The sequence below is a fragment of the Zalophus californianus genome, chromosome 10, assembly GCF_009762305.2.
Source record: "Zalophus californianus isolate mZalCal1 chromosome 10, mZalCal1.pri.v2, whole genome shotgun sequence".
Classification (NCBI taxonomy): Eukaryota; Metazoa; Chordata; class Mammalia; order Carnivora; family Otariidae; genus Zalophus; species Zalophus californianus.
In genome coordinates this window covers 24,110,781-24,122,784 of record NC_045604.1, presented here as the reverse complement: position 1 = coordinate 24,122,784, position 12,004 = coordinate 24,110,781, and the positions used below count along the sequence as shown (strand labels likewise).

Genomic DNA, 12,004 nt, shown 5'->3' with positions numbered 1-12,004 from the left:
ACTTTAATACTTGACAACATGGCATTAAGGTTGGGATAATCTACTGTGGGGTTCCATTCATTCTTTCCGAGTTTAAGAACAAGTCGAATGGACTGTTAAATGGAGAAGCAGTGGTAATTATCATCTCTTCTCTGAATAGTTCTTATAATTGATTTCAATCCTGGAAAGCCCTGTTCAATCCTTGAAGGCCTTATTAACTATTTACATTGGACATACAGAAGGTTCATATGGCCCCATTTTGTCAAACCAATTGTATGTGGCAAGGATTTTATTTCATTTAATTTTAATTTATAACTCATTGGATTAGAGTGTGCAGTGTCTACTAGGGGATATTGTAGGGCAATGGGTGTTATGACCATGGGGGATTTAGGCAAGGCGATAGTTCTGATGTTTAAGATGAGGTATACCTATGTGTTTTTATTTTATATCTGATAACCCCCATTGGGATTACCTTAATTTTAGTGCAATCTCCATATTTACAGTACTTTAAGTTTATTGGAATCTCCAGTCATAACTATAATGTGAACCCCAACCAAAAAAAAAAAAAAAAAAAAAAAAAGCCCTGAAGGTTTGCCAGTTGGTACAGTTCAGGAGATAGTAAAAATTGGAACCTATGTTGCAGAAACACAAAGCCAATCAGCTTCCTTTTATCTTTATGTTTTAAAAATACTTTTAGTAAACTAAGAATTTTCAAGTTGAACGAATCATGGACTTTCTGTTTCAGTTGTTTCCTCCCATATATCCAATTTTTTGTTTGTTGTTTCCTTCGCTTTGATTTCCCGGTTATAGCTGTCTTTGGTTGCTAGGCCCTCAGGGGGATCCTTTCTACCCCGCTCATGCTGATACGTCTCCTCTTCCAGAGAGTCTCAAGTCAGTTTCATTAGAGCTATGGGTCTCCCTGATGGCAATGGTTGCTTTATTGGATTTATTTGTTTATTTATTTATTACAAGCCTAAGGCTTCACTCAGTTTTGCATTAGCCTCTTAGCTATGCCACACAGGCCCATGGGTACTTTTCTTGCTAACTGTGGGGATCAGGATCTTTGTTGTTACAGAGGCATAGCAGCAGAAACAGCATTTTGTAGCACCTTAGTGAGCCATTTTCTCAGCATGGCCACTGCTCTTCCTCCACACAAGCAACCATGTAATAGACCTGTATAATACACAGAATATCAGTTCTTCCCCTGAATGCTCTATGGAATGGAGATCGATGCCTGGTTGAGGCATACAACCAATGGTCGTAGGATAAGACTCATTCCCTGAACTTAGTGTCTGTCATGCTTCTTACTGATATCTGTACACACAATTCAGTATGAAACACACAGATAAGTCAGAGACATATGGCATAGGGCCACGTTAACAGAAGCCCCAAACTCATACAAATGGTCTGGGCCATTAGTAGTTTTATCTGGATTAGGTTCTTGCAGTTTCCCATTGACCTACATCACAGAGTATGATAATATTAAGAGAGTCCTAAAGGAGCTCTTTTGTTCTCAAAGAAGAGTAGCCATTCACAGAGGATGGCAGGGCTTTGCTCCAAAATTCTAAGGGCCTGAGCTGTAATTCATTTATTAGGGCCTCCAAACAGCATCCCTATCCACCAGTGACATTGCACGTACCATTGGTTTTACGCGATCCCATAGCCCAAGTGGCAGGGCAGCTAGCATAGAAGGCTTAACCTCTTACAGAGCCTTCTTTTGTCTGGACTCTGCTAAAAATTGGCAGAGTTTTGGGTCACTTGGTAAATGGGCCATAGTAACACACACCCAAATGAGGAATATGTTGCCTCTAAAATCCAAAGAAGCCCACTAGATGTTGTGCTTCTTTTCTGGTTGTAGGAGGGGTTAGATGCAACAACTTATCCTTTACTTTGGAAGGGATATCTTGCCATGCCCCACACCAATGGACCCCTCAAAATTTCACTGAGGTAAGAGTCCCATATATTTTTGCCAGATCTCTTTTCCGTCCTCTGACCTGCAAATGTCTTTTCAGTAAGTTTTGGATAGTTGCTACTTCTTGCTTATTAGGTCCACTCAGCATAATGCAATCAATGTAATGAACTGGCATGATACCTTGTAGAAGGGAAAGGTTGTCAAGGTCCCTGCAAACTGAATTATGGCATAGAGCTGGAGAGTTGATATACCAGTGAGGTAAGACAGTGAAGATGTATTGCTGGCCTTGGCAGCTGAGCACAGAATGATTCTGGTGTTCCTTATTGATGGGGATGGGTAAAAAGACATTTACCAGACCGATGGCTGCATACTATATACTAGGGAATGTGTTAATTTGTTCAAGCAATGAAACCACATCTGGTGCAGCAGCTGCAGGTAGAGTTACCGCCTGGTTAAATTTAGGATAACCCACTGTCATTCTCCAAGCTCCCTATGTCTTCTGCCCTGACCAAATAGGTGAATTGAGTGGGGATGTGGTAAAAATCACTACACTTGCATATTTCAAGTCCTTGATGGTGGCACTAATTTTTGCAATCTCTGTAGGAATTCAGTATTGCTTTTAGTTTAATATTTTCTTAGGTAGAAGCAATTCTAGTGGCTTCTACTTGGCCTTTCCCATCATAGTAGGTCAGTATGGAGCCAATGTAGGACTGGAACTGGGGAAATATCCATAGGATGGGTTCTGGGACCTACTGAGTCCACTGTGAGACACACATGAGCTATTTATGACCTCCATAAGCTCCTACTCTAACTTGTGGACCAAAGTGATGTTTTGAGTGTCGTGGAATTAGTATCATTTCAAAGCCAGTCTCTACTAGTCTCTAAAAGTTCTGATTATTTCCTTTTCCTCAGTGTACAGTTACCCTGGTGAAAGGTCATATGTCCCTTTGGGGAAGGCTGAGAAAAAGATTACTGGTATAAATTTTTGGCAGTGTACTGGGTCCTTCCAGAAAAAGAATAAGCCTCTCCTTCATCAAAGGGTTTTGGTTCTGTAAACTGGCTCAAATCTGGGGATTATTTGAAAGGTTGTTACTCTCTATTTTTATGATTCAGGTTAAAGTTTTGTTCACTTGATCTAGACGTTTTCTGCTTATGCAGATTAGGTAAAAATTTAGTAGTTTTCCTATCTCTTTTACCTATAGGAACACAATGATCAATTAGCCAGTGCCATGGGTCTGTGCAAGTCAGACTATTCTGATTGCTGCTTTGACTCGGCTGGTCATTGTAGCAACAATGTTCACTCACCTTGCCTTGGGCAGTTGATTGCCTGGGATTGAACTACTCCCATTTCATTTAGGTTTCCCAATTGAGGGACTGCAATTACCACCCTAAGGTCTGGCCTCAGACAGAAGAGTAATTGTTGAACTCTTCAAGGATACTGGGGCTCTGCTCACAAATTTATTTCTCACAGTTGTGGTAAAACGAATGCCTTCTAGACTCTCTCATTGTGGGTCTTAAATGACAAATCTACTCTTACATTCCAATCTCAAGGCTTTGAATCCCTTGCTTTATATTAAACCAAGTTAGGTCCTGCATGTCCAGCTTGCTTACTATGGACCACCTTTTGGTACGTGTTACGGCCAACCAACCAGATGAACTGTTAGAACCCTTTCTAACTCCCCAAGCTGCAACTGCCAATGCAGAATCTTTGCTTAGTGACTCCATATCAATAAATTTTGCCTGATTCAACTTAATGTTTCTTCCACCATTATCCTGTGCCCTTAATATCCATTCCCACACCTGTTCGCCAGATATTGGTCTATATAAATTTGAGAACTCAAGTAGTTCTTTTGGAGTATAACTTCCTGAACATGTGGTGAAAAATAAAATAAGTAACGTATATGCCATCTATCATCTACCTATTTATGAATCACTTTATAAAGGACTCCTAACATAATACAACCAGTTAAAATAAGGATGACATTCCCTTCTCAACTTGCTCTTATTAACACAGATGAATTATTTAATTTATTTAAATTAATTATTTAAATTCTAAGGGAAGATAGCCACCATTTAGTTAGCAATAGTATTCAAGATCCTAAAGAAGGTAGAAAAAAGTATTATTTTCTGGGTTTAAAGCACTAGGAAAGGCAGTAGGCTGTTGAAATCTCTGTACATTAGTTGTTTCTGAATGACAGTTTTGAAGGCTCAAGGGAAAAGAAATTAACCACCAATGTGGAAATACTACCAAGACAATAAATTAGCTAGGTTTCAAAATCCACAGAAACCAAAAAAATCAAAGATTTAATCAAATACACATACACACATACATGTACACACACATACACAAAACCAGATTGCCAAGGATGTGTGAATAGGCAACTTAATATGTCAATTTAGAACAAACAATAAAAAAAGAGATTGAACTCATAAAAGTGAGTTGATTTTCTTTTAGGGATAATAACAGAAAGATGGGTGTTGTTTATGGGGTGGGGAAAAGGGAAAGAGAAAGAGGAGAAAAAAACAGAGAAGAGAGGGAGATGTAGTTTGTTCAACAGTAGTAGAAAAGTAGCCTAAATTTGTGGATTATTTAGCATTATCTCTAAAGAGAAAACCTGGAATTTTTTTCACTTGGGCATAAAATTAAATTTTGACTCTCGAAGTTATGGGATTGGAATGACAGGTTAATGGAGGTTCTACCTACAATGAGTAAACCTTATATTCACAGAATAATAGATGAAATAGAAAGCTACCTAAGAGAATATGTAGGTGAAATATCTGATTTTAGATATTGTAAATTATTTGGCTTTAGAATTTATGTTAGAGTATTACTACAGATTCTCTTAAGTTTTGTTTATTTTGTCATGGGAACTGTGAAAATTGTCACTATTTTTCAAGAAGCTCAGTTGGTTTGTTTGAAGTCATGAAGTATTGGCCGGATGGGATTGAAAATACAACTTAGTATTTGATTCCAAATTCAGCATTTTTTAGACTATAGTATTGATTATTCTCTAATTATCTCTATGATTCTGAAAATATGTTGAAAATACATCTAAATACAGGACACCTGGGTGGTCCAGTCGGTTGAGTGTTTAACTCTTGATTTCTGCTGGAATCATGACCTCAGGGTCCTGGGATCCAGCCTTACAGGTGGCTCCATGCTGGGCAGAGAGTCCGCTGAGGACTGTCTCTCTCCTTCTCCCTCTGGCCCTCTCCCACTCCTGTGCTTTCTCTCTAAAAATAAATAAATAAATAAATAAATAAATAAATAAATAAATAAATAAATGACAATACCTCTAAATACAATGTAACTAGTTATTTTCTCTCTCTACTTAGATCACAGACTAAGTGAACTTATAAACTGAGCCTTTATAGAAAGTACAGAAACATCTTTGTGTGAATTTTTTTTTTAATACAAAGAAATTTCCATGGAACCCAAAGTCACTAGCCAAGGTGCATATGGATTTAAATTTAGATGATGTCTCAAGTATTCTTGTAATTTAACCTTCCTTTAATGGAAAACATTAGATAGGAATTATTTTATAAAATGTTAAACTAAGGGGAAAAAGAAAGAGAGAGGCAAACCATAAGAGACTCTTAACTATAGGGAACAAACAGGGTTGCTGGAGGAGAGGTAGGTGGGGGTGGGCTAAATGGGTGATGGGATTAAGGAGGGCACTAGTTGTTATGAACACTGGGTGTTGTATGTAAGTGATGAATCACTAGATTCTATACCTGAAACCAATTTTACCATATTTATTAACCAACTAGAACTTAAATAAAAACTTGAACTAAAAAAAAAAAATAAAATGTTAAACTAACATATCTTCAGTGGTTTCATTTTCCTCTGTTTTCTTTAGCAACAATTCAGAAAGTCTTCAGTCATAAATCAGATAGCAGAGTTTAAGGCTATTTTAAAGCCTATAAAACTATTCTTAAAGGATTCATGAATCCAGATTACAAACAGTCACTTTCAAACTACTGAGCGAATTGATTTATTTTAAAATACCACTTTATTCCACAGATTGCTCAATAATCTTATGACATGAATAACTTCAATAAAAAAAATTGAGAGGAAGTTGGATTGGGTCCTTTTGGGGTGTGTGTGTGTGTGCATGTGTGTGTAGAGTGTGGAAAAGAATGTTTGATATTTATTGTGATCATGACACTTTCTGCCTTTCTGAAAACAATGAAAGTAATTAAGCTCTTTTAGGCATAAGAATCATTTTCTCATTTATAAAGCTGCCAATTCTTATTCTTGTGAAGAAATATTTTTAGCCTTTTTAGAAACCATATTAAGTTTGATAAATATTTGGAGAATAACATAACTTTAAAAAATAATAATGCCTTAAATTTATATGAAAAGTGTTGATTAGATATATGAATTTTTGATTTCCATATTGGACTGTATAAATACGGTCCCAGAAGCATTTCATATAAAATATGTCTTATTCATATTGCTATAATATAATATATCCATTCAAGTTGCTATAACAAATTACCATAGGCTGGGTAGCTTATAAACAATAGAAATTGATTGCTCATAGTTCTGGAGGCTGGAAGTGGGAGATCGGGGTGGCAACATGGTCATGTGAGAGCCCCCTTCTGATAGCAGATTTCTCATTGAATAATCACAGGGCAGAAGGGGCTAGGGATCTCTCTGGGGTCTTTCTTCTAAGGGCACTAATCCCATTCATGAGGACTCCACACCTATGGCCTAATCATCTTCTAAAGACCCCACCTACTAATACCATCACCTTTGGGGTTTAAGATTTTAACAAACAAATTTTGAGGGGACATAACATTCAGATCAGACCATAGCAATATGAAAATATCTTTTTTCATTCTCATAAGTTAGTATTAAGTCTTGATTTTTCACATTAATAATTATATCAGTCTTCTGATAATTAAAGTACAAAACATCAAACACAGTCCTCTCATTATTCATAGAAATAGTGAAGAATAATTTATAGAGGCAGGGCAGGGCAATAAATCTCTACTTTAACTTAAATATTGTTCTCTTCTTCAAATTCATGAAACTAACCAAGGAATCTTTGCCCTTGAGGGTTTGTTTCTAGCACCTTGATTTCTTGTGAAATATGGTCACTGATAGAGAAAACAGTATCACAAATATGAGTCACAACCTGTCTTTTTCATACCCATTTCTCACTTTTATATAATCCCTCATAATTATTTCTTCTTCTCTCTTTTACTGTCTTTTCATATCAGATCGTGAGCCATAATATTAACTAATATTTAGTGAGCATTTGCTGAGACAGGCACTATATTATACCCTTTTCAAGTATTATCTCTTAGATCGTCTCAAAAACACTGTGGGCAAAGTAAAAATATATTACCATTTTTCAGATAGGGAAATGGGAATAATCTTAGGCAGTTTATGTAACCAGGAATACAGAGCTGGTAAGTGGTGAAACATGTATTTAAACCCAGGTCTGTCTGATGGCCAGCACATTTGCTTTTAAGCATTCTATCACTCTGACTCTAATTCAGGAACATGTCCTATGATCAAGGCACTTCTGTCTCCCAGCACACTGTATTCACTAAATCATGGTGTGTCACACTCAAAACACAATAGAGTCAAATCAGATGATGAAATGACAGCAAGAAAGTATATTTATAAATGGACCTTTTTAAAAAACACACAAGCATACACATACATATTCTGTACCCAGGAATAGAATAACTAATGCTTATTTCCACTGAAATTGATATTGTCAATAATCATTTTAACTAAGATATATTAACATTATTATTATATGTGGAAATTTATAGTTGGCACATGTTTTCTTTATACATTAATGTATTGTAGGAATTTCTACAACATTTCTATGAGGTAGAAGATGGGTATTATTCTCATTTTACATAGTGATTAAGCAGTTTTGTTGTAGGAACAAAGCTAGGAAGTAACCAAAATATCATTCAAATTTGTAATCTTATACGTAAAATTTGATGTCCTTTTCATTATGTCATATGGAAGGATGGGAGAAAGACCTGCAAATTCCAACATAGGGAACAATCTGTGTGTTGTCAGTTTCGATTTCTAACCCTCAAATCCTTCTAATTACTTTTTTCTGTACTTAAAGTGAAATATACAAAGAAATGATACTTATTTTATTGAATACTTGACAAAAAGACCTCTCGATGCCTATGGATTTTATGTATAAATCACGCTATTCTTTTCTTAGGGAAGTTCAAAACAATGATGAATAGGGTATTCAGTAGTGTTTAACTAACACATACATAGGCTTCGGTTCATGTTCTAGATGTTTACTTGATACAATTCCTTGTATATATAACTAAGAAAAAACATTCACAAGGACAGATAGTGTTTCATCCTCTACTTGAATTATGGGACTTGCAAGGCTACTATTTCCACGTATTTGTAGGAAATCAAACTATTACTCACTGGGACTTATGACTAGAAAGATCACTTCAAATAAATGTAAGATTGTGATTAACAAAACTCTGCAAGACAAATGTCTAAATATGAATGTTTCCACTTTTGCTACAGAGTACATATAAACTGAAACTACTGAACAAGGATTGATATTCTTTACTGATGGTAGATATTACTCACGGCTTATGTATTTTACTCCCACAGAAGAGGGTTTTCAGTATATTATCAAGTAGGTGAGACTAGAGGAAGTTAAGACTTATAAAGTTATCCATTATTGCAAAACCATGCAACTGTCTACATTTTAATACTTACAACTTAAATTCTATATCTCAAATAAGTTTTCTAAAAATATTTTAATAAAATATTCTCTTATGGAGACTTGAAAGTTAAAACAAACTATTTCTAATATCACTCACTGTTTTGAAACAGAAATATGAATGAATATGTACATTTTTCATTGAATTTAAGTGTGAGATAGTTTCATAGCTTGCCACTAGGAATTGTATGCAAGTCATTGACTGAGACTCCATAATTTATATACACTTTTAAAGGATTTTATTGGATCTACCTCTTGACCTCTCTTAAATTGGTAATTTAAACTCTATTACTTTAAAAGCCAGCAAAACATGCCTGCTAGAGCTGAAGTTCAAACTTCAGTCAATAGAAGGGAAACACAGTTAGCAGATTCATGAATGTTGCTGTTATGCACAGTATAATTCAGGAAACTGTTCATTTGCATTACATGCTTTTAGTAAGTAAAACTTCCTGCTTTGATCTGTGTTGCATTTCATTTAACTTCCTGGTATCAAAAGCAACAGTTTGAAACAGGAAGCTCTTATTTATTAAGGGCCTACAGTCAAAAGAAAGCTTCTTACTTTAAAGTCAGATTTAGTAGTAAAAAAGTAAATCAAAATAGACTCTTAGAGTTTGTTCATTGTTTTTCCTTCCTCTGGAGAATAGCCTGATTTAAGTTTTATTTGTGATTCTAGAATACATTTGTGAAATATTAATATTTATAACATTTTTCACTTAGAATACTGAGAACAGTTCCTGAAATATGTTTTAATATTTTAATCAAGAAAGGTTTATGTGGTAAATAATTAATGTATGAATTAAATAAAAAGTGCTTTTTTTTAAAGATTTTATTTATTCATTTGAGACACAGAGATACAGAGAGAGAAAGCATGAGCAGGGAGAGAGGCAGACTCCTTGCTGAGCCAGGAGCCCGATGTGGGGCTCGATCCCATGACCCTGGATCATGACCTGAGCCAAAGGCAGATGCTTAATCATCTGAGCCATCCAGGAGCCCCTAAAAAGTGTTTTCTTCTGGGTTAGATGAGTGAATTGAAAAAAAATTCACATTTTACAAAGTTCATTCCAATGCCATCTTTAGAAAGAGCAATAATTTAAAAATCTTTTAAAATATTATTAATTCCAAAAGTAAAACAATTTTCATAACCTTTATTTAAATTTCATATAAAATACCTGCTGTAGATTTAGAAAAGTCCATTATATTGACTTTATTTGCAAATTTATATTATTATTTTTTGTTTGTGTTCTAAACTCTATGCGAGCTAGTCATTTGATAACAAATGCATGAAAAATGAAATCCTTTCATAAAAACTTATATTGTAGATGCAAAGCTATTTATTCTGCTTCATATATAAGTTCAAAACAATGTATTTTCAAATAATATTTTCAGTAACAACAAAGTAAATCAATGATTATGATTTGCTCTTTCTGTGAAAACTCTCATGAGCTACATAATGATACCAAGTTATTAGCAGAAATTATTAGCCTATCTCCAGGTTTCAATAGTTCCTAAAATATCTAATTATCAATATCCATTTCCTTTAAAGTCTCAGATATCCATCAGCGTAGAAGAGTGGGAAGACACCAAAGACTCCAAAGAACAAAGTCATCACCGAAGCAACCACCGCAACTCAACATCCAGTGACCAGTCAGACCATCCCTTACTGCGGAGAAAGAGCATGCAGTGGGCCCGAAGACTGAGCAGAAAAGGTCCAAAACACTCTGGTAAAACAGCTGAGAAAATAACCCAGCAGCGACTGAACCTCTACAGGAGGTCAGAAAGACAAGAGCTTGCTGAACTTGTGAAAAATAGAATGAAACACTTGGGTCTTTCTACAGTGGGATATGGTATGCTCTTTAAAAATATTGTATGCTATGGACTTGTGATTCTTGCCATAGTATTTGTGTAGTTGGTTCAGATTTAGTAAGTTAAGAATCACATTTTTGTTTCACAGGCCAGTTTGAAGGAACTACTGACACATATATAATACAGAAAATTATAATGATGACAGTAAAAGTAAATGCTAAAAATATTAAGTATTTGCTTAGTTCTCTAGGCACTCTGCTGAACTTATTATATGGATTACCTTAATTTTAATTTTCTCCAAAACTTTTCCATTTTAGAGATAAAGAAACTTAGTCAATAACTTGCTAATTAGCTTTGTAATAGCATGGCTGAAATTTATATCCTGTTCTGTCATGCTCTCTCTCTCTCTCACACACACACACACACACACTCACACTCACACACTCACATACTCTCACACACACCCAAACCACATCTTATTCTAGGAACTGGGATAATATGAATTTGAGGCATTGGCAAGTAACTAAATGTACCAGCCACAAATGAAGCAAATCCATAAAATTTGTTTAGTTTCTTGTGGTCCAGAAATAAAAGTCTACAAAAGCTTTAATTTTAAGCTCAAATAGTACTTGATTTCATATAGTGTAGATCTGCATCAATAATTAAGTTCCTGTGTTGATCTGTGATTGCCATGTAGACCAAAAAGCACAGCTTAAATAAATAATGCAAAGATAATTTTAAAATATATTCTTTACTACTCTATGAATTTTATTTAAAAAAAATTTAGTCAACTTAGAGTAAAGCCAGATGATAAAGTGGTTTTTGTTTTATATATATAACTTGGGTAAACCAGAAGCTAAGATAATACAAATTTCATGCAGGTTAAGGATAAAATGGAATGCATTCTATATTTGTCCCATCTCATCTTTATTATTAAAGTCTCAACTTGAAACAGTGTATATAGGGGGATATTTTAATTATTGAATTAGGTAGAGTTCAAAAGAAGTTAACCTGCTAGAACTATGCTAAGTGCTTTATGTGTATTTTTTCATTACTCATCATAACCCTGAGTGGATAGGTGTCCCACTTTACCCTAAGAAATTGAAGCTTAGAGCTTAAAGACCTTGCTCAAGGGCATACAGTTGAAATGTGTTGGAGTCAGGATTCCATATGTAATTGAAATAATTATTTAGTACTTACTTAAACATAGTATAGACTCATCTGTTACCAATAATTTTAATAATCACACAAGGTCTTACATTAAAGAGTAAATTCAAAGAAAAATTGATCTTCCTTTTAAAAACTATATTAATAGCTCTTTGCTAATTTGATGACAGTATGATTGTATTTCTTATAGAACTATAGTCCTATATTTATGTATACTTTTGTTAGTTATTATTCGGCTACTTTTTCTTTTTTTGGAAAGTTCTAGTAAATGATTGTTCATCCAAGTTCCAGCTGTGTTTCATGAACATTATAACTCAAGGCTGGTCCTGTAAGCAGTGTGGCAGATAACAGTTTGACTCTAAGAGACACAAAAATGCATGAACTGGCTGCATGGGAGAATCATCAGGGA

General features: G+C 34.8%; 1 protein-coding gene across 3 annotated transcripts in view; it reads left to right on the top strand.

The window, feature by feature from the left end:
* Nucleotides 1-12,004, top strand: part of KCNT2 (potassium sodium-activated channel subfamily T member 2) — a 362,885-nt gene that overhangs the window by 327,388 nt on the left and 23,493 nt on the right. For all 3 annotated transcript variants that reach the window (XM_027613976.2, XM_027613975.2, XM_027613974.2), the window contains one exon: nt 10,169-10,469. In XM_027613976.2, coding sequence (XP_027469777.1) covers nt 10,169-10,469 — 301 coding nt within the window. The remainder of the gene's footprint in view (nt 1-10,168; nt 10,470-12,004) is intronic.